Source organism: Podarcis pityusensis (genome assembly GCF_964106645.2).
Source record: "Podarcis pityusensis genome assembly, chromosome: 11".
In the NCBI taxonomy this organism is placed as follows: Eukaryota; Metazoa; Chordata; class Lepidosauria; order Squamata; family Lacertidae; genus Podarcis; species Podarcis pityusensis.
In genome coordinates, this window is record NC_138036.1 from 37986762 (window position 1) to 38010636 (window position 23875).

The window sequence follows — 23875 nt, forward strand, 5'->3', positions numbered from 1 at the left end:
ACTGACAGGACAGAAATGCTTTGTTAATGGCACAATTTGACCTAGGATCTGAGAACCTTCCCCAAATTTTTCCCATTCAACTTGTAATTCAGGGTACACACAGAATCAACACAGACCGCTCATTTAAACACACATCTCAAACAATAAAAACTGAACCATGTCAGTTTAAGTCCTATCTTCAGATTTTAACTAGCTTACAATTTTTGATGATCATGCTTTTTTTTAAAAAAAGTCTGCATGGCAATAAGAATGGGATATAAGTAACTATTTTTGTACAATCCATTAAACATAACTGCCACACACACACAGATATTTATTAAGTGGCAAATGTGTATGACTGTGTTCCCATTAAGCTTGTAAAATAATAAAAATATGCATGTGTATTTAACATATAATTGCAACATTTTATTATGTACTTACTTGCACCAAGAGTGAGCTAACCAGTTCAGTCCATTTAACTGATAATCTCTTAGCTCTAAACCTTCATGCCCTCCAATGTAAGATGGTTGTTTCTTTAGGGCCACAAACCTTGGCCTCTGCTTTAAAACCTGGCAAAAGAGGGGTGGTGAGAATTAATTTTCTATATTTGAATTGGAAGAAAAAAATGATAAATCGTTATGCAAGTGAAAAACTGAATCTACTACAGCCAAGGACCAACTTCCACCCTGAGCATCGTGCTTAAAAAAGTAGTTCTTAAATAGTTGAAACTATTAAATCTTATACTACTTCTTGTTGGATTAGATTTCACATACAGCAGATGAAGTCGTAAAGCTATGCCTGGCATCATTCAGTCAAATGCCTCTCTATACAAAATAATTCTCTGACACAGAAAATAAGATGTCGGGAAGAATGTTAGGCTTAATCCCTTATTCCTAACCAATAGTATTCTATGCAGGTTTCTTCTTTTTGAATTGAGCTGCCATTTGCAAAATGGAACTGGTATAGCCTGACACCGGATACCACTTCAACTGAAGGAGACATTGTTAAAAGAAACACTAATGTACCCACCTTACAGTCCTTAAAAGGAGTTGTCTTGGATTGATTTCTGCTAAAATACTCGTCAATGCGTGACTGGAATTTTTTTGCAATGAGAGCACCATCTTCCCAGCTGCATTCTGAGTAAGGGAGACCCTGCCATTTACAATAATAGTCTGGATAACCTGCTGCTGACTTCTGATTTGAATGAGCTGTGGGAAATATATGTTTAAAATGAAATTTAACACTGACACATAATTAGGCTGAAATAAGGCACTATGCTGAACAACTCATGAATAGATGAACAACTTATGGATATAGCTGTAGGGACACTGACATGTACATTGAAAGTCTTTAAAATAGTTTATAAAGTACGATGAGATACAACTTCTTTCCAACTACATGAACACAGAAAAACTTAAATGCATGCATTATGCTGGTATATCATCATTATTTCTAGTTTCAAAATCTGTCACTTACCAATTATTCTTTCTACTATTTGATACTGTTTGTGCAAATCATCTGTGAGTTCTTGCTGGCAGTTATAATATTCCACATCCTCTGGAGAAGCATTTTTTAACCTGGAATGAAATTACACAGCGTATTCATTACAGCCCTGTAGAATGTAGAGTTTACTATTCTTCTACCTTTCAACAGAAGTACAGGAAGACTGATTAGAAACTTTTCTTGTGGGGGCGGGGGGAAGAGACGAAAGGTAAGTAAACTGGAAATCTATAAAGTTAGAAAGCACAACCTGGAGGCAACATTCTATTATTCTCCTCTTCCTCTTTTTATCTTTGCAACAGTCCCACAACATAAATGAGGTTCAGTTGATATATGTACATAAGAGATTCTTGCCAATAGGATGGGGGGGGGGGGGTTAGAGATGCAGAGAGCTCAATCTGCATTCAGTGAACTGCATCCAATGAATCCTGTTGGCAATCCTGACAAGTCAATAACTACTATTAGTGTTTTGAGTCGAAGAAATATATTGGAATCCATATTTTCACTAATTCTTTCTTACCCAATGTAGCCCCTCCATCCTACCAAAAGGCTATTGATTCTTCTGGAACAGTATGGAATATGGCAAGGACCGCCTACATGGAGTGGTCTCCAAGTGCTGTGGACTACAACTCCCATCACCGCTACTAGCATGGCCCAGGATGCTATGAGCTGTAGTCCAAAACAGCTGGAGGGCACCACACTGGTTATCCCTGTAATATGGCTTAAAGGGCTGCAATTGAGAAGACGGACTGGTGAAAATGGGGTACCTCACCTTGTTGTAGTGGAAGCGTTTCTGCTGGCACAAAGCCACAACTGGATACAGCACACACTAACCATTAAGAATCCTGCATAATGCCGAACCTTAAATCTGCAGATCATCAGTACTACAGTACTTTGAATTTTTTTAAAAAACATTATGAATGAATTACATCTGCCTTATTCAGCATTCTGCCAATTATGTTCATGCATGAATAAAGAAACGTGCCAAATGAATACTTCAATAATATGCAATATGTGCTTGTATTATACGTTTACAATAAACAATACTTGCCACCGTTTTGTTTCTTGATCCTTTTTCTTATAGTTGTCCAGTTTCTTCATTCCTCTAACATTCTGCTGTTTCAGGGTTTCTTCCGTTTCCCAAGTGTTATGGATGTGAGACCAACCTTTCCATTTAATCAAGTACTGCACGTCACCAGGTTCTGTTGCTTTATCAAATCCTGCATTTGGATCTCCATCAGCTTCAACTGCATAGATAGTGGTTGTAGCACCAGTTGCTGAAAAAGAGCATGACAACAGCATCAACTGCAATACTAAATGGCTTTAGATAGAACAGCAAACATTGTTAGATTGGTTTTAGATGACAGAAGCATCTATAATCACTCCATTAAGTTGTACTAGAATGCTGGTACATCGCTGTGCTATTTAAAAGTTCAATACAAACTATATTAATGCCAGAAGTATGTGTTGAAACCAAAATATACAGCAAAACTACAGCAAATAAAGAGAAAAATAGGACAGCACCTAAACAACATATATAACCAAAATATTTTGTAATACATACAAAAAAACCTAAAAGTTTGATTAACAAGATTGTTAAAATATCAGTTACTGTATCATTCACAACATGTACTTCTCATATATTTCATCCAATAGAAATAATTTTAAACATTATTCATCAGCTTGAGAAGTTTTAAAAATATAAGTCGATATTACCTCCTTTCCGTCCAATGCGGCTATCCATAAATTTTTCAATTGTCTCAAATTCATCTTCTTCAGGTTGTGGGACATCCTCTCCACAGACTTCCAGCAGATCATCTGAATCTGTCTTTGCTTCTTCAGCTTCTTTGTAACTAACATTTACTGTTGCCTGGCGGCGAGATCCTCTTTTATCATAATCGTCGTCATCATCATCATCATCTGATGAGTCAAGCTGCCTTTTCTTCTGCCCCCCACTTTTCTTTCCACTTTTTTGCTTTATTCTTAAACATTTGAAGAACAATAAGAGAAAAATAGACTTTCATAACACTCATCAGTAAAAGCCCTAGAATAAATGGCAGGCAAAGATGCTGAGAACCCTGTAGGTTGTGCTGGAGCACCAATTTTTATTAACTTCCTGTAGTAAATTTCTGAATCTGCAGACTATCAGATTATTATTATTATTATTGACATTTTAAAAAGATTTTTATTATACTGTTTGTCTATTCAAATAAAATATCTAACTGTCCCAACACCATTAAGGAGTTGAGTCTAGCCAGTTTCTTATACCATCCCAATGGAATCTGAACACATCAAAAGGCAAGGGCCAAGGTTGTGAAAAGAATAGCCCTTTGGGGCATTAAGACACATTATAACCTTGGTTGTTTTGTTTTTAACCCGCAGACATTGCTGGCATAGCATTTACTGTGGACGGATTCTGAAGTACAGTGATATCCACAACAGGGAAACATCTAAAATGCTCTCTCTCGACAGCCAGCTTCCCACGCAGTTAATCTGCTGGGTTTTATTACTTTTATGCTCCAAATGGAGGAAACACATGGTTGAAGGTTTTCTCTTTGGGGGTGGTGTGGTGTGGTGTAAGAGCTCCCAATAACCACTTCTCCCATCTTTCCAAGCCTTCTGTTATCAGATGGTACTTCTTGAACAGGTCCGGTTTCTTTTAGCAGCTGGGTTCTAGGTCAGGCTTCTAGGCTCCACCCTAAAGAAGCATTGTGGCTTCTCTGGCCACATTGAAGCACATCAGCATGGATTAACATGCCTGAGGTTGCAAGCTTCTCACGGAAGAGCCTTAACTGGACCTGGCCTCACTGGGAAATAAAAAGTCATCACATTCCCCAAAAGCAAAACAAAGCAGATGGACAAAGGCTTCAACGGGCCCAACTGCACACTATCCAAATAAGAACGGCCATTGCGAGCCTTTGTCACCACATTCTAATCAGTTGACTTCGCCACAGCCCAACGCTTTCTGTACTCTGGTTGCTGCCACTCCAGTCAATCAAAAGGAATAAAATATAATATTGACAGCACCCAGGAATGCATTTGAACACTGTAAAATAGTGAACTAGCTTATATGTGCCTTCTCCTTCTGTCTCATCTGAATATGATCCAGACACAGGGAGATATCTCTATAGAATAGAAAGCAAGTTCTTTAGAAGAAAAACTAAGCTGACGGCTAAACTAGGAAGCATCTCCCATTAGTATATTTTAAGGACGCACCTTGTTTTTAAAGTTTTAAGTTGTTTTTAATTTAATAAATTGTTTTTAAAAGTTGTTTAAATTGTTTGTAGCACTGTAACCCACCTTGGGACTTTAGGGTGAACCACCACCCTAATAATTACCATAATCATCATAATTTTTCTTAACTATCTTCAATAAAGGAGGAAGACAGGCAGCTGTAAAATTGACTCCACCTGCCCTTGGAACACAAAAATTGCAAGACAGAAACTCAGCCCAAGTAGGTTCAATGCTCAAAAAGACTTCTACCTTCTTTCTTTCTAGTTCGCAAACAAAGACAAGCTTTGGCCTAAAGCAGTCTAAACTAGGTAGCAGATCATTCTGCAATGGAGGCAAGAAAAATAGTAGATATATGGAGAAAATGGGAGATGCCCCCTAAGCAAGAAGACAACTTTTCTTTCTTCTGCATCCCAGTGCACAAAGACTAGCTCATCTACTTACTGGACTCATAGATGGCAACATGTAGAGAGGATATTTATATTTTTTTTATCCAAACAAGGAGGAAACTTTACAATCGAAAATATTTTTCACATACCTGCTTGGAGGCTTCCTGCTCTTGACCTTGTTTTTTGGCTCATAGTCAGATTCGCTCTCTTCACAACTACTTTTATCTCTGCTTTCTTCCAAATCAGAATCTGAAGCAGTTCCAGAGACAGATCCTGACCCAGACATTTGCCAGTCTTCACTACACAAATTAAAATTACAAAAAGAACATTTATATACCTAAATGTAGATCAAAAGAAGTAAAAATAATCTTACAAAATCAAGTTTTTTTAGTATAAAATGTTAAAGGGAGTGAGCCACTATCCTGACACATTTTGAAAACAGCAATGTTGAACAACTGAAATTAGCAGAAAAATTAATGTAGATGGAAGGTGTTACAGGAAAAGGGTTAAACCTTTAACTTTGCATGACTAAAATGAAGTTAATGATTTACAGGAATTTGTGAATATGTCAGTAAGTAGTTATTTGCCACTTTCTTTAAAAATTCTGTCTCTACAGCTTTCACACAATAGGAGAACTATCTGGGATAATTCCAATTTCATTAAAATGAAATGCTAACTATATAGATTTTCCACATTAATGACTTTTTCTCACTGCCATCAATACTCAAACCTTCATATATTAAATAAACAAAGCAATATGTAAATTCTAGGAAAAACTTTTAAATGAAGCAAATCTCAGTGAAGCAAGGGGCTACTTAAAAAACCAAATATGAACTGAATATATGAACCTTAATGAGACCTGCTGTGGTCCACAAATATGTTAGCAGCACTGGCCATGATCCAAATTCTCCCCAACCCTGATGAGCCTCAGCCTTCCTTCTAAGTCTGTAGCTGGAGGTAGGGGGATCATCCTTATAATTGTACTGTACTGCTTTTTGGAGGCACTCTGAGCCCCATAGAAGTAAAGCACAACTTTGGATAATCCAAAGGACAATTCCTTGGGGTGGATAATTTATAAGGTTAAGCTCAGTAGAAAGGACAGTGGGAGAAGGGGCAGGGGCAAATTCCAAATTCAAAAGGACAGTTAGAGCTCCTTCAACATCAGATGCAGTTCTGAAAGCTTCAGAAGTGCAGTGGGACTGCAGAGATGACTACTCTCTCTCCCTTCAGTATCAAGCTCAGGAGGGAAGGGGCATGGAATTGTCCTGAGCTAGTAATATGCTTTGGAGGCATTTTATGAGTGTATATAAAACAGTGTGATGTCAGAGACCTGATCTGCCTCAGTGAGATAATGATGGGGTGATAGAAAGCAAACATTTTGGTTGGCCAATTGCACAGAAAACATTCACCAGATTATGCTTAAGGGGCTTTAACCTCTTGGAAAGAAATATGTTCTGGGCAATTAAACTCCTAATACTGTTGCAGTTGTCTGTTTCTAAAATGAGAATGTTTCCATGCAAAGATCTTAAACATGCAAATCCTAACGTGTCACTATATGGATAGCCATACAAGTATACAGATAAGCAAGTAGTTTATTCACTGGATACTAAGCAACCACTGAGATAAAATAACATTGATAACATCATGTGCTCTACTGATCAGATAAATTTAAAACACTACATCAAGCTATGTAATACTTAATTTCCTACTCTTTATGTTTCTTCCTCTTGATTTCACTGGATGAGTCATCGGCAGAATCTTCACTACTTGATGAGTCCTGCATAGAAAAACAAAATATAAGGTCCATAAGGAAGTAAACAAACAGTCATTCTCTTAACACTGCTATTCCATTTCAACACCAAAGTTGCAGGAAATTTTGCAGGTAAGATGAGGAAGGATGGCACATTAAGTTTGGATGGCAAGGGACATTTGAAAAGTTGATCCTCAGTCCAACTACTGGTTGCCTCATTAAAGCTGCTTGTCAAATTAGCCCCTGAATTGGTCCTCCAGCCCATTTGAACTCGATACCTTTTTTCTTTTACAAGGGAATTAAACTACATATATTATAATCTTGTGAATACTGAAAGCAAGTATGATATACAGTCTTAAAGATACTGTGCTGGCCCCAAGAAAGGTAACAGTTGGCATCTACAGTAGTATACAAGTCAATGATTTGAAAGGTACTTTACTTAAAGGATACTTTGACTCCGATTTCTCTTTTAAAATACTGGCACTGGCTAGTAAAGATCTGTGTTTACATTTACATTTAAAATACTAGCTAACTATTCACCTCTTCTGAGCCACTGTTTGAAGATGCTGCTTTTGACTGCTGCTGCTGTTTCCTGAGCATTGCTGATCTCTGTACAGCCAGAATACTTGGGTTTGATTTCCAAAACTAAAGCAGAATTCAAATAAAAACATTATGTAGTCACATAAAACACAAGCAATAAAATACATTCTTCAGTAAAGTCCACAAACTTTACAAGTAACAGGTAGATCCAAAATACAAGAAAGGTTATCTTAATCACTGTTCAGAAGCCTTACCTTAAGAAACAAATGAACACAATTGAAATATATCTACATTTCTTCCACTGACCACATAGAAATAATAAATTAATTTCAAACTGCAACATCATCAAATGGCACTTTTAAATAGCACTTTTAAACACTGTCTCACCAGGCATGCTATATTGGAGGGTCTATTGTGAACCTGATTCCATTGTTTGGTTGCAGGCACATCTAATATGGGCTTTAAAATATTCGCTCATCTGGGATGGGGAGGCATCATTTGTTGCACAGAATGGCCACAGCTCTTTCATGGAAACCCTCTGAGACAACCAGAGGGGGGGATGGCCACCTGGCCCCGCCCACCTTCGACTGCAGCAGACCTTCCAGGTGAGGGACAGGCATCTCCTTCTGGGCCTATTGGGGCAGAGACTTGGGGACTGCACCTAGCCCAGCCCTAGTCTATATAAAGGGGGGAGGGCCAGGTGCAAGCCACCCGCTTTGCAGATTTTGAATGGCTCAGGTGAAATATCACAGCATGATACACCAAATTCAAACCACTCCAACTAAAATATGCCATGCTGAATTTGTGCATGTTTTAAGGTGGGGTGGCATGGGGACTTGATTCAACAACTGAAACGGTTTCAGTTATATTGATATGCTAAGGATATCATGCCATCATCAAAATTGCATCTAGAAGGCTATAATACTGTTGCCTTTTGTGTGGCAAAAAATAGACATGATTCTTTAATATATTATTTTGTAAGTTCCTTCTAAATGTAAAAGAGACTTTTACTTAAGGGTTGCCACAAACTTCCAATGTACTCACTGCTGCATGAACTGAGTTCCACATGTGGTACTTCTCTTTCCTCTTGAATCCTTGCACCCACCAGACCTGCTCTGGAGGGTGTTCCAATCCTCTGGAGCAGATTTTGAGGGTGCATGGGAGAGGAGGGTGAAGTTGTGGAAGTGCAAGTCTGCTCCACAAGTGGAATGGCTACAGTGGATACAACACACGTTGCTAAATAACCCAGGCAGTGTTAATGTCAACACTGGGTATTTCTTGGAAAGGTGAAAGTTTGGCACTGCTGTCATCTGATATTTTTATCAGCATTTCCAATGTTTCATATTACTAAAGTACTTTCTAATTTGCACTATTTATGCAGATGCTCACTTAATACAACAACCATTTAAATAGAGTTTCTCATATGTGGAGAGAGTCCACCTTACCTCAGCTCCATCAACCTTTGGAGGTTTAGCCTGGACTTTCTTTTCCTTAGATGTATCAGACTCCGATTCTGATTGACTGCCAGACTCTGAACCAGAGTCTGAATCGCTGCTTCCCGACTGGCTGCTACTTCCATTGCTACTGCTTCCAGAACTGGAACCAGATCCAGAACCTGATGCTGAACCAGAATCATCATCTGACTGGCTGCAATTTTAAGTTAAAAGTAAATATTATAAGAAGGTTAAAGAACAGATTCAGGTGCACAGTCCTCATTTAAAAGCCCCTTAGCATTAGCCTTAGATAGTAAATGTTGCTGCTTCAACAGTATGCCCAGCTGATTATCTGTCTTTGCAGTAATGCCTGCATCTGCAAGTTGGAGTTCTCCCAATAAATCTCTCAAATAGAGTGTCAATGAATTAAGGAGCCTTGAATATGCTTTTTTTTTTTTTTGGTAACACACATACTTAGAACATAGGATAAAGTACAGAATGGAATGACCTTAGACATCTAGTTGCTAGGTAACTGAACACTGCATGCTGGACACAGGAATGTTAATGTTTCCCCATCCAAATAACAATTGCTCAAATGTTAAAAACACCCTATCAAGACCTTGCCACATGCTTTAGAGCTATGGACATGCAGTTGCATGCTTTTGCTTACATTTGCACATAAGCAACTTCCTCCAACAGACAGACAAAAATGTGTTTTAAACTTCAGACTCATATATTTAAAATGTAGAATGGCTTGTGTTGTGGAGCTTGGCAACCAATAGTTGATATATTTCAAACGGAGAGATGCACACAGATCTCCGACTGGTTTGAGGCTGACATTAAGGAAATGGAGCCTGTTATTGCTTGCAAAGTGAGAGCTCTTATGACCTACAATGGTGCACCCTGCGAGAAGATGCACTAAGACAGGCAGGAAGTGATGCCCAGTGGATCGCCAGACAATGTGCCAATGACTACTGTCAGAGCATTCAACTTGCTACTGTCAGTGGCAACACTTGCAAAATGTACGCAGGCATGAAGAAACCTTGTACAAACAGTCAGGAAAACTGCACCACTGAAAACCTAGTTGGGAGAGATCATCACAAGCTGCAACAAGCAGATGAAGCAGTGGGCAGAGTACCATCAAGAACTGTACTCATGAGAAAACATGGTCACTGAAACAGCAGTTGACAGTGTCCACACTCTCCCTGTCTTGAAAGGGATGGATGTTCCTCCCTTCCTCCTCTGGCGAGCAGAAGAACGCCATAAACTCCCAGGAATGCAGTAAATTTAAAAGAGAAATAACAAACTTCTAGTACTCCACTCTGGCTCAGTATCATTAAGTAATTTTCTGACTTGGTCCTGTTTCCATTTATACTATTTTTAATGGGAAAATAGCACTGCAGAAAGGTCTCCATTAATAATTATTAGTGACAATAGCTATTGGTCCTATGGCTCTGAATACCTGTTGGTGGAAAACATTAAAGGGTGAAAGCCATTGTTGTCAAGGGGCATCTAGTATGCCACTGTGGAAAATTGGGTGGTGGCCTATTTTCAGCAGGTGCTCTCTTTACGTTTTTATAAATATTCTCACACCTACACATCCAATGGAAATGAGGTGTCCTCCAAATGGTCATTTGAATAAAGTAGGAGCTCTCTCTCTCTAATCACCACAGCTTGCATTAGTAATCTTTATAGGTATCAGGTGGTCTGCAGAGTACTTGAGATAAGACTATTCCATTTATGATTTCCAAATACTAAATTGATTAACATTGAGTCTTGGAAACAATGATTTTCTTCAGGTCAAGGAGGGGGCTATTCTACTGATAAGCTCCCTAGGTCCGTTGATGCAAAGGTTTTATTTTATGTGTTTTTTGAGCTTTCACATCTGTAGCAGAATAATCTCTTCATTACTATTTGCTAAATCTCAACTTCTATTATTTCAGTATGTTTTTTCTAACTAGATGGATGTGATTTCCCTACTAATACTTGATGTTAGTGATATACAATTTCTCTATTGGCTAGGATTATTCATCTGTTCCCAAGCTAGCTAAGGTGTTGATTTATTCAATTTGACCATATTACACAAGTGCCTCCAGATTGAAATATCATTTCCCCCTCCCTCATTGCATTTCATTATCAGCTTTCAGTTTCCTGTTCACCTACTAATCAGTTAATAAAAAGCAATTATGTAAGTATCAGTTAAATCTGTAAGTGTTTCAGACAAACTAATTAGACATCATTGTGTTCATATTTGAGTATAAGATTGCATTCAGATGATCACATCTTGGCCTAGTAACAAAAAAAAACACATAGACAATTTGTTCTTTCCTTCTCACAAGTTGGGAAATAAGCCGGGAATTCTCAGGATCAGTTTTACTACTGAACTGGAAAACTATGGCTTCTAAAAAAGGTCAAGATATAAAGTCATAGTTTAAAGTTAGGTTCATAACATGGCATATTTAGAAACCATTAACCTGTTGTGCCCAGTTTGGATATAGTGAGAAACTATAGTTAACTGAAACTTCCTGGCTTTTCATTTGCTCATGCAACATGAAATAGCTGCATGAGGAGGAACAGGTTTCATTCATATATCCTTTGAGATATGATCATCCAAACAAGACGAGTATCTTGCTATATTTACTTCATACACTATCAGAAACAGTATTTTAAATTAGCCAAGACTGGACTTTGTTGGAGCAAGGATAATATCCAATCCTTAACTTTAATATGAAAACTCACGAGCTCCTCAATTGTCTCTGAAGAATTATGTGAAATGTTGGTTCAAGAGACAATGTGATTTTTGCCAAGTCCCCTTCCTACGGTAAAGGTAAAGGGACCCCTGACCATTAGGTCCAGTTGTGACCGACTCTGGGGTTGCGGCGCTCATCTCGCTTTATTGGCCGAGGGAGCCGGCGTACAGCTTCCAGGTCATGTGGCCAGCATGACTAAGCAACTTCTGGCAAACCAAAGCAGCGCACGGAAATGCCGTTTACATTCCCGCCGGAGCGGTACCTATTTATCTACTTGCACTTTGACGTGCTTTCGAACTGCTAGGTTGGCAGGAGCAGGGACCGAGCAACGGAAGCTCACCCCGTCATGGGGATTTGAACCGCCGACCTTCTGATCGGCAAGTCCTAGGCTCTGTGGTTTAACCCACAGCGCCACCCGCGTCCAGTCCCCTCCCTAGGTAGCTCCTAATACCACCCTCAACATCAACTCGAGGTTCAGAACATTTTTTGGGGGTGCTGCTACTCCTAGGATGTTGGGAAGTGGAACAAAAATGGCCTCTCATCTTCCTTTAATTGGCATATCCTACTGGATCAAAAGTCTTTGTACGTATACAAGGGGAACAACTGGATATTATACAAAGCCCCAATACAAATATGGCAATTTATCAAAGTTCTGCATTACAAAAATGAGCTATGGTAAGACTTAGGTCTGTGTACTTCCTTTGTGAATGTGGGATATTAAAGCTTTCACTTTTAATTTTGAATACAGCGGTACCTCGGGTTAAGAACTTAATTCATTCTGGAGGTCCATTCTTAACATGAAACTGTTCTTAACCTGAAGCACCACTTTAGCTAATGGGGCCTCCTGCTGCCGCCGTACCACCAAAACACGATTTATGTTCTTATCCTGAAGCAAAGTTCTTAACCTAAAGCACTATATCTGGGTTAGCAGAGTCTGTAACCTGAAGCGTCTGTAACCCGAGGTACCACAGTACGTAAGTTTTCTGTGATATCCAAAATCAGGAAACTGGCTTATTCCAATTGTTAGTTCAAACCAACTCAAATCTGAACTCACAGAATCTGAACAAGTGTAATCTAACATGGAATCTTTCAATCTCCTCCCCTTGCAAATGGAAAAGGGAGGAATATGTGAGGCCAAGATTTGCTGCAGATTGTTATTATCAATTTTTAAAAACAAACAAACACACAGCTTGATTGGAAAACAGGCCTTTGAAAATAAAAACATTTTAAAGTAACATCAAACAATAAAAACATTGTCTCAAATGAATACAAAGTACGTACAACTAATGGTACCATTTCAGAAAATAGTAGGATCTACAATGTTACGATACATTTCAGTGTCACACTGAAAGCAAAGAGCTAATGATTTTACATACTAACAGCTGCGCCAACAAAATTAAGTCTCAAAAACCTCACGTTAAAAAACCTTTTGCTCATAAAAGAATACCTAATTATTATTATTAATTTTATTTCTATACCGCCCTACACCTGAAGGTCTAAGGGCAGTTCACATAGAGGATCACATACATAAAATCAAAATACAAACAACCGAATAAAAAAAAACCCCTAAAAAGAGCCAGCATTTTAAAAAGGGTATAGGATGTAGATCAGGTCAGGCAAAGGCCTGGTTAAAAAGGAACATTTTTGCCTGGCGCCTAAAGGTGTATAGTGAAGGTGCCAGGCAAACGTCCCTGGGGAGAGCATTCCACAGATGGGGAACCACTGCAGGAAAGGCCCATTCTCATGTTGCCACCCTCCTGACCTCTCAAGGAGGAGGCACACGAAGAAGGGCCTCAGAAGATAATCTCAGGGTCCAGGTAGGTTCATATGGAAAGAAGCGATACTGGAAGTATTGTGGTCCTGAGCTGTTTAAGGCTTTATAAGTTAAAACCAGCACTTTGAATTGGGCCCGGAAACTAATTGGTACCCAGTGCAGTTGGACCAGGATCAAATGCACATTAAATAAGTAGACCAACAGAGTCTACTTACTATTTTCAGTCTAAAAATTATGCCACATTAATCTTTTAAGTTCAGAAAAGAACTATTTCCTGTACATGTATTGGCACTTTCAAATAATCCTTATTACAGATTTTACATTTATCCAATTTTCACAAGTTAAGAATTTATACCTCCCACAATATGACCTCTGTGACCAGATTTGACTCCTAAAGACCTTTAACTGACCTTTGAAGCCTAGCTTTATTGTTCTGCCTTGCAAAGAATTGAAGTACTACCAAACTAATAAAGCCTGTTCAATGTATTAGTTGAAAAAAGTACTCAGTGCTTCCCAGGCTCCTCTGAAAATCAAGTTGGTTGAATTCAAAGCAGTTTTGTAACTACAGATGTCACAGCTCATTTGGATCATAGCAGTGTTGAGGCAAAAGGACAGTGTACCAAGAGAAAAAAAACACACCCTGATTTATAATTTATAAATTAAGTTATAATTAAAACTGTCTCAGACAAAAGAACTAGAGACAGTAGGCTGCAATCTGTTGATTCCAGGGGAGACTTGAGAATCTAGAATCAGTTTTGAGAATATGCGCCATGACACCTAAAACAGGCTCTACCCCAACAAACTATTTGTTGGATAGGACACATTTACCGGTACTTATTACTAGGGCTGTCAACCAAACAATAAATTCTATTCTTTTGAATATAGTTTTACAATATGCTACTTTGATTAATCAAATGATTAGATCATTTACTAAACAATAAATTGAGATATCAAATGCTACACCCAGATTTCACAATTTTTCATTATTTTAATTAAGCATACTTCTAAGGATCAGCGTGGCAAACCCAGCAGGGAAAAAGTAGTATCATCATGCTAACTGCTAATAATAATCACACACATTTATACCGTTCTTTAGTCTCTAGAGTGTTTCAAATACATACATATATATCAGACTATTCAAAAAGAAAAGAAAACCCCATAAGGTAGGTTGTTCGTATTGCCCTGCTTTCACAAATGAGGATTAAGACAGAGGGACCATCTTATGAATTCATGACAGAAGAGACATTCAGATGGGAACATGTATTTTAATGCTGTAAGCAAGAGTCAGAACCAGCAGCGGAACATGCTTTAATAGCACCCGGGGCGCACATGCGCTGGGGGGACGGGCGCAGGAGGCGAAAGGAGCTCACTGCACACCAGCCCAGCCCTGAGCCATTTTGTGAGGCTGGAATGATCCCAGCCTCACAAAGCAGCACAGGGCTGGCTTGGGGAGGGCGGGGTGAGCAGCAGCACCACTCCCCTGAAAAAATACACCCAGGACAATCACTCCAGCAGCCTTCCCCCATGCTATGCCCCTGGTCAGAACCCATTTCCCCTCCCTCATCCCTGAGTATGTGCATCCTACATTCATTTTCTCATACAACGATATACCTCATGCTTTTCTAGTTTCCCCACCACTCCACAGACACTGTTCCAGCCTCCTCCTATCTCATTCCCTCAGCCTCCTGGCCTCTGTCTGCTAACTAGCCCTAGCCCACCTCTCTCCATGTCTTCTTTCCTCCTGTCTTACACAGCTACAGTTAATCCTTGGGTATCTAATACACATTCTCAGTAGAATACAAATAGCTGAAAGAATAGGAAAGCATGGGACTGAAGTGGTAGTGGCTGGCAATATCACAAAGCCTTCTCAGGGTGCCTTAAAGTGATTTTACTCAATGTAGTTCCCTGAGGGAAATAGACATTTTGGGAGGGTTTTGAAGGGGCACTTCCACAGCTGAGAAGTCAGATGCCACAAAGACACTCTATTGCATTCTGCAACTTTCTGACCAAAACTTTCCCACGAATGCAACAAAGCCGTTAAGAACAGCAAGTAGACAGGCAGACTTGATTATTCAGACATATAGAGCATCTTTATAAAAGATATGAATGGCTTGATTACAAATTTATCTTGTTTCATATTAGCCTGCCAATGAGCATGACCAGGGAATCTCTTTTATATTCCACTAATATGGAAAATATATGAATTATTCCACCAAATACACTTATAGAAAGGCATACTCAAACTATCAAAATTCTTAAAACAGAACATAATCTGGCAACTTCATCTGCACCCCAAGTTGTATCCATATAAGCACAATTATACTGCCTCTCATGCACTACTTCCAAGTCTCCAATATATTTCCAGATGTATTATGAGAAATGACAAACTACCAATCTGCAGTCTGCAGGAGATGAAGGCTGGGATGGAAAGCGGGAGCATTTCTGGGTAGCTTCTGCTCCACATTCCACCAGGCTGCAGAAACAGGCAATGCCAAACCTCACTAGTAACTGCAGGCTGCTTCTACAACTAGTACTGATGGGGATCACCTATCTACAAATCAAGCAACCATCTTTGTGACACAGCTGTCTGTGCCATAATAGCTAAGGCTCAAATGACAGCTGCCCTTGAGTTTCCATACTACAATAAAAATGGAGGGTCACATTATTTTTGTACCAAAACATTACCAAATACAGAATATTCATAGGAGTGTTAGGACAAAGGAAAACCTTGTAATTATAATCTAGAAGAACCACGAAAATAATTGAGCTGTTTCTCACATTTTAAGTTCAGAGCGGTAGTAGGTTCGAGAGAAAAAACAAACTACATCTTCCATACAACACAATTTATGGAATTCACTGCTGAAATTTGGTGTGGTGGCCACTACCTGAGATGGCTTTAAAAGAGGATTAGATAGTCATGAAGTACAGGAATAAGCAGCAGTTGGCATCACGTTCTCACAAGCTTATGAGAACCCCACAAGCAAGATATGAGCACAACAGCATTCTTCTCACTTGCGTTCCCCAGCGACTGGTATTCAGAGGCATGCCATCAATATACGCTAAGCAGTGCATGCAGGTTCAGAGGCGCTATGCTACTGAATAGCAGTTACTGGGTTGTGGGGAGAGGACTATTCCTTTCACGTCCTACTGGTGGGTTTTCCACAAGAATTCACTACATACAGTGGTACCTCAGGTTAAGAACTTAATTCATTCCGGAGGTCTGTTCTTAACCTGAGGTACTACTTTAGCTAATGGGACCTCCCGCTGCCACCGCGCAATTTCTGTTCTCATCCTGAAGCAAAGTTCTTAACCAGAGGTACTATTTCTGGGTTAGCGGAGTCTGTAACCTGAAGCGTCTGTAACCTGAGGTACCACTGTATAGCCACACTGTGATCAGGATGCTGGATTAGAGCAGGGCTCCTCTTACATTCTCTAAAGCTTCCAATTTATAAACATGTAGTGTTTTCAACATACATGAACAAACAAACCTATCCATTTGTTTTTCTGGAATCCCTTAAAGAACAAAAAGAGAGATTAAGTCGTCTTCTAAGACAGGCCTTCTTATCAGAGGCAAGTCCAATTTTACAGCTAGCTACTCAGCTAGGGAGTGTTCTGATATCTAGCTTGTGAGAACCACTGCTCAAGACACGCTACAGAACATAAGATATGAACATATAAGGAAAACTACATGATATATACAATTCAATTCATTATACAGTAGTGCAATTCAGTACAATTCTATATATATATTCTTAAGTCCCATTCAACAGTGTTTACTTGCAAATAAGACGGCATAGGATTGGATCCTTTATCTGCAAGGCTGGGTAACACACAAGTGTATATAAGTGTATATAAGAACTCCGCTGGACTGGGCCAAAGGCCTGTCCTCAGCGGCCAACTGAATGCCTATGTGAATCTCATAAGGAGAATTTGAATACAACAGCAGCCTCCCCACCTGTGATTTCCAGTATTCAAATGCATACTGCCTGCAAAACTGGAGAATGAACATAACCCTCACTGGTACAAGTCCCGAGATACTATGTGCTACTTCACATGGGTTTACTCTGAAATAAGGTTCAAATCTTAAGATGGTAAAGAACTGGATTCAAGTTTATTTAACCAGGTAAGTATGGAATGCAGGAATTAGCTACTCCAGTTCCAGCACTCACTCTAGATGAAACCATTCCTTGGTTCCATGCAAATATGGAGGTGGTACTCCCTCCTCTCACCCCTAAAAACACAACACAAGGAGGACATGAAATACCACTGAGACAGAAAGTGAGAAATGCAAGTGAGGAACATGATTCTGGAGCAGGAATATGTCTTAAGATATGGTCACAAAATGTATCCTATAGAGATCACTTAGTCCTGTGTCATCAGATACATATGACAGGCTGGGCTAAGCACCCTATCTAAACCATTACGCATACTGTTGTTGCAAAGACATGCATATTTGAGTGTTAGTTAACCATATTCTATTACTGCCTGAGGCACACCATTAATGGATTCACTAGAATTGGGTCCTGAGCCTTGTGCACACTCTGATTTCTAAGTAAATTCAATTAGTTTCCAGAGTCCATATTTGAAATAAGAATGCTTGGTCCGATACTTCAAAATAAACAATTTAATTATGGTAAAGACTTCACTTTCACAAAAATGTAAGATTTACCAGAAACAAATCTTTAAGTACATACCTTGATTCTCCACTACTGTTCCTTGCACTTTCTTCATCACTGTGCCCATTCATTGTAAATATTCACCAAAATAAAAATATAAATAAAGTTCTTCCAGTTTGGAAGCTGGATATGAAATGTCCACTTAAGAGAGTTGTCTTCCTCGCTCTTCAGATATTTCACATGTAACTTCAGCGGTTAATTGTTTTTCCCAAGTTACCCTAAAAAATGAATACACAAATAATAAAGATGTGAAATGTTTACAAATCTGTAATCTATTTGAGGATACTGCAGTAAACTAGCTGGATATGTGCAACTCATCAGATTCTTGAATTATTTGTTACATTTATAACCCTGCATTCCCATCCCCCAACCATTTTCTAACTACACCAAACCCATGAGAGTGACTAGCCCAATGTTGCTTTGTGGCTGATTGGGGGATTTGAACCTGAGTCTCTCCAGTCCTAGTTTGACAGTGAACACTCATAATGGATTCTCTCAGTGATCTTTACCCTGTAAGTTCTTACAGCAGGGTCAGTATTATTCTTCAGAGGCTAAGTAACTTCATATACTGGAAAACCCAATTTGATCCTTTCTGAAGCATTTTGACATTGATCTAATTAGCAGTGCCATTAGTGGCAGTGCCAAGGGAAAGCAAGGAAGTAGTGCTGGTGCAGGCTGGAACTTTGTTCTTCTGAAAGTAAAACTGCAATCCTAAACCAACTCACCAGAGCATGTCCTATTATAACAATTCATCTGACTTCTGAGTAAACATACATAGGACTGTGTTGTAAGCAACATGCATACATGAACCATTTTATAAATTTGCAGCACCAGTAAAATGCAGCTTGCTCACTCCCGTTAAGATTACAGTCTCCTGTCTGCTTACTTGAGAACGGAAACTGCAAGTAAACATAGGGAAGACTGATTTATAACAAAATTGTTTTCCTGACCCAAAGCGACTGAACAAATCACAGATCCAGGCTATGATTTCTATGGCATTGCCCCTTTCAAAATCCTATACTAAGGCCAGCTCTGTTAAGTAGCTGGAATTACTCTTGTGCTGCTAATTCTTATTGCCACCAGCAAAAGAGTAATTTCTAGCTACTTAGAAAGTCAGCGTCCTTTGGATATCATACAAACTTGGAATATCACAGCAGCAAAGATCATCCACTTGGTCTCAATCAACCCAGTTATATATATATTTATTTAAGGGAACCCAAGCAAAAGGCGGGGCCACTGATCAGAGCAGCAGGAAGGCACCGCACCGAGTCCCTGATAGCCAGCCTGTCAGCCAATGAGCAGCGGGCCTCGTGGATTTAGTGGGTGCCAAAACAAATGGGCTTTCTCCCCTCCCTCCGGTTCCCCCCTTATCGCGGCGGGTGTCTCCTGCTGCTCCTCGCGGGGCGCCTTTCCCACTATTACTGCCGCCGCCGCCGCTTCTTTTTTAGGCCGGCCGCGGTCCTCCCGCCTTTCCCCTCCTCGCCCCGCTTGCGAAAGCCTCGCTGCGTCCTGCATAACCGCCTCTCCTCGGCCGCCTGGTAAACAAAGGGAGATGGCGGGGGAAGCCGGAGGAGGGGAAAAAAGACAACCAGCAGCAGCACCGCGGTCGGCTCCTGCGAGCCTCTATATGGGGGTGGAGGGCGGGGGCTGAGAGCGAGAAAGCGAAGGCGGTCTGACAAACGGACCGGCCTGAGGCGCAGCGGCTGAACAAAAGCGGCGTTTCTCCCCCACAGCTCGCCCGGTGTCCACCCGCTTTCCACACAGAACCGAGCAAAACCGCCTGGGCCGGGCCCTTTCCTTCCTTCCTTCCTCTCTCAAGCCGGAGCCTCGGCTCCCAACTCCCGTCTAGCTGGCTGGCTGGCTGGCTCCCTCCCTCTCCGCCCCTCCATTGCCCCACCGCGGCCTACACAAGGCGCCCAGGCCGGGTATGGCGTGCCTCTCTCCGATCCCCACAGCCTGCCCTCCTCCTTCACTCTCCATCGGGCCGCACTTACCGCCAGGCCTGCCTGGGCCTCTCCTGAGAAGCCAGCGAGGGGGAGAGCGCTGCAGCCGGGCCTCGAGGAAGGAAGGAAGGAAGGAGCGCTCCGGGGCCTGCCGGGATCTCTTCCCTCTCTCCTCTTCCCTCTGCCGCTTCTCTGGCCCTCCCTCTTGGCCTACCCGAAAAAAAGAGAGGAGGGCGGGAGGGAGGGAGAAGCAGCGCGAGCCCCCTCAGAAACAGAGAGAAGCGGTTTAATAGGGAAGAGCGCGGCGGGAGGGAAGAGAACGGGTTAAAAAAAACCACCCCGAGGTGAGCGGGCGCGCGACGCCGTTGCTTTAAGTCCTCCCGGCCGCCGCCGCCATCACGCTGCCGCAGCCGCTCCGTACAGCGTCCTCCTCCTCCTCTTTCCTTCACCCCCCTCCCCTCCCCTCGTCCGATGGAAACCCCGGGCGTGATGTCAGCCCTGGGACAGAGCGGGAAGGGGAGGGAGGAGTCACGGGCGAAGGGAAGCGGGCGGCGCGGCTCGCGCAGGACGACGACGGCGGCGACGACGTCGGCGGCCGCGAGGAGGCAGGAGGAGGGAGGGAGAAGGAGAAGAGGGCCGCGCCAGGCCTGCCGGGAGGGGAGAAAGCGGGGAGCCTGTGGCGCGCGTGGAGTGGTCACGAGGGGTCTGTGGGAATTGCGGCTCGTGGGGTGAGGGAGGGCGCCGTCAGTGGCTCCGCTTTATAAACCCACTTCGCTTTTGCTGCCCGCGTGTGTAAATACTCTTCTCCATAGCAGCCGACTCCTTGGGGCCGAGGGGGTCTTCACCCCACCAATCAAATTTTTAAAGGGGCTGAGCCCCTCCACCCCCACTTGATGGGCATTGCCATTCACATAGTGTGTGTGCAGCGCATCATGTGATGGATTATGTGGGGCGGGGCTTACCTGGGAGCCCCCCTCCCATTTTTTTATATTCAAGTTGGCACCGCTGCTTTTCTCTGCTCCCCAAAACTTACGATCTCTCAAATTCACTGTACCTCGATGAGGGGTTATGCAAGCCTTGTTTACGATGTTGAAGGCAAAGCTCTGTGAGGAAGAAAAGCAGAACTTGTTGCTGTCTCTCTCGTCCCTTCCCCCCTCCCTTTCTCTCTTTTTTTTTTGTTTGGGTTTCTACATTCATCCTTCCAGCAGGCAGAAATTCAGCAGGTGGGGAGGATTTCCTTTCAGGATTGTTGTTGGAATGTTTGCTGTTACAGTTTGAACTTTGCTTCCATTTGATCATTGTAATAGATTGCTTTGAAATCATTTTTGCACTTTTAAGTCCCCCAATCCCCCCCCCCACAACCTGCCTTTTCATTGCCTGACCTGCCCCATGTTTTGCCCAGCCAAAAGTGGCAACCCTACTTGCTGTATTTTCCACTTCTCGGCTGCTTGAGAACTCAATAGTTGTGTCCTACTTCCTTGTAGTAGTTTCAGGCTGCAAGTCAGTGGCTATTTTCTTCTGGAGTTAGCTTACTTAGGGACAGGCTTCCGTGCTTGGTTGGTGAAAGTCCCCCCATTCATATGCCTTTAAAGTGTATGTGCTTTATAACTTCGAAAAGATGTAGTTGCTGCTTGTGGAAGCTATATTGCCCTCCCCTTTCCAGTTGGGAGGCTATGTGCACTGGTTTTCAAGGCGGGAAAACTGCTCAAGCTGTGTATTCCTGACTAATAGCTGACTAATAGGAGCATTATGTAAGGCTGTGAACTGTGGTTGAGTTCATGGAAGCTGTGATTATTAATACTGGGACATAAGTGGGAAATCCAAAATTTGGTTGGGAATATAGCCTTCTAGTGCCAGGTTTGTAAAACAGCTCAGTTCACAGCCACACTTCACATCTGGCAAATGCTTGTGGTAGGAAAGGCTGATTTCAAGTGAGATTTCAGAATCAGAATTCAAACTTAACTTCCTGCTCTTAATTATCAACTTGTGTTCCCCCACCCACTTCTGAGACAAATTTTCCGTAAAGCACATTAACAGTTTTTATCTCTCAGATCAAAACTGGGCTACAAAAGAGAACTCCACACCAGCAAAACATGTATTCTGTCCAGCTTCTTCCGTGTTTCTTCCTACCTTATGTTTTATGGCCATTGTCATCTCTAAAAGCACAGCTGTCATGAATATACCTATGCTTCCAGCACATCTCATGACATTTGAAAGATGAAGCAAATACATGGGTCACCCCTCATCCAGTAGAGATCAGTTGCTCTCTACAGCACATCCAGTCTTAAGGCATCTGTATGCTATCAACTGTGTTTTAACTAAGATCAATTTGGTTTCTTGCAGTGAAATCTGAGAACTATAGGTTGTTGTTTTTAAAAGTTTTGGTTAGAATTCAGTTTTATAGATAGTAAAATTGTGTTCATGGCTGCTAAATTCCTGCTTCCCTGCTTCCCACACTTCAAAGACTCTAACTCCAAAATTCATTGGAAAGAATCTGTGGCTGTTAAGTTTGTTTGTAGCATAGGTCTTAAGGCAGGAGTGGATAACCTATGGCCCTCCAAATGTTGTCTGACTCCCATCAGCCCCAGCTAACATGATCAATGGCCAGGGATGAAGGAAGTTGTAGTCCAGCAATAGATTGTCCATCCCGTCTTATCCCTGCAAATCACAGTAGATTTCTAAGAGAATACAGGGTGTTTGTTGAAGGAAATAACCCAATTCTTCCAGGTACAAACTACAAAGTTTTCAGATATTCAGGAAGACATTTCTCAAGAAGGCATTCTTTCCTTGATTATACTTAGGTTATGCAATATATTTGCAGCCAACAGTATTTATATTATTCATGATGCCCCTTTAAATACTTAGGCATAAATCCAATGGAGACATGCTTAATCCCACTGATTTCAGCAGGCTTAACCATGCCTAACTCTGTTGGGTTTAGTCCTTTGCTCTTGAATTTAAAACAGGTTTATACTCAGTTTAATCAATCAGTTATGGAGATAGAAAGCCAGCAGGAGTAACTTCCTGTGTAATGTACAGGGCATTATGTATGATTATCTGCTGGCAGGGAACAAATTGTTGGTGTGTCCCTAAGACAATGAGCTCCTGGCTCTTTGTTCCTTTGAGGCTAGGGTAGCTAACCTGGAGAAGCTAAGAGAGGTCTGTATATGAGATCTTCAAGGTTATGGCACAGTATAATCTGTTGTGATGGAGAATGGAGCCTTGGGGATAGGAAGGCATCATACTGAGGAAGAGTTGCTTAAAAGGGGTCCATTTGATGATGAACAGCAATGAGGTGGAGCTTTAACAGGCATGCTTACTGCAAGGTGGCTTGCCTGCAAGGTGTGAAGGATATGGATATTGAATGCCATCTAGAAAATGCAGAAGAGAAATCCATGGCTTTGGTGCATGTTGATCCCAGTGCTGTTGAGAAAAGTAGTGCTGCAGTCCTAGAAGAAGAAGAAGAAAACTTAGCTAAGATTTTTAAATTCAGGATCTCCAAAGAAGCATTTCAGGGATAAAAATGTCCAAATCCGGGGCTACTTTCAGTGGATAACAGGGTGGTGGTGTGGGAAAGGGGTTTATATAGCATAGGTACTGGGGAAATTTTGGTTGAAGCAAAGCTGGTAGGATGATCTACAGTTAAACCACTGCAGAACTGGAAAACTGCCACTTGATATCAGAAAGCTTGCAGATCAACTTTTAAATTCTTTTCTATTTGAAAGCCATCAGGAGCTTAGACTCATTGGGTTCAGGATGATCCTTCCATAAAGAATAATGGTGTAAGTCTTCCAGGTCATATAATTAACAATAGGGCAGAATATGCAAGAAGTCATGACATGACATAGATGAAAAAGGGGAGGAATGCTGCCTATGGGAAGAACTGTAGCAGCAACATACCTGCCATGCT

The 23875-nt window shown here is 41.3% G+C and overlaps 1 protein-coding gene across 2 annotated transcripts in view; it reads right to left on the bottom strand.

Moving 5' to 3' along the window:
• CHD1 (chromodomain helicase DNA binding protein 1) overlaps positions 1-20164 on the bottom strand; it is a 43637-nt gene extending 23473 nt beyond the window's left edge. The window contains exons 1-11 of one of the 2 annotated variants that reach the window (XM_080972205.1): positions 20017-20164; positions 18041-18240; positions 8835-9036; positions 7390-7494; positions 6809-6876; positions 5249-5398; positions 3196-3461; positions 2531-2756; positions 1456-1556; positions 1009-1187; positions 421-548 (exon numbers count right to left, since the gene is read on the bottom strand). In XM_080972205.1, the coding sequence (XP_080828331.1) occupies positions 421-548; positions 1009-1187; positions 1456-1556; positions 2531-2756; positions 3196-3461; positions 5249-5398; positions 6809-6876; positions 7390-7494; positions 8835-9036; positions 18041-18093 (1478 nt within the window). In that variant the 5' untranslated portion in view covers positions 18094-18240; positions 20017-20164. The remainder of the gene's footprint in view (positions 1-420; positions 549-1008; positions 1188-1455; positions 1557-2530; positions 2757-3195; positions 3462-5248; positions 5399-6808; positions 6877-7389; positions 7495-8834; positions 9037-18040; positions 18241-20016) is intronic. The other variant, XM_080972204.1, reaches the window with a different exon arrangement.
• Positions 20165-23875: the final 3711 nt, after the last annotated feature.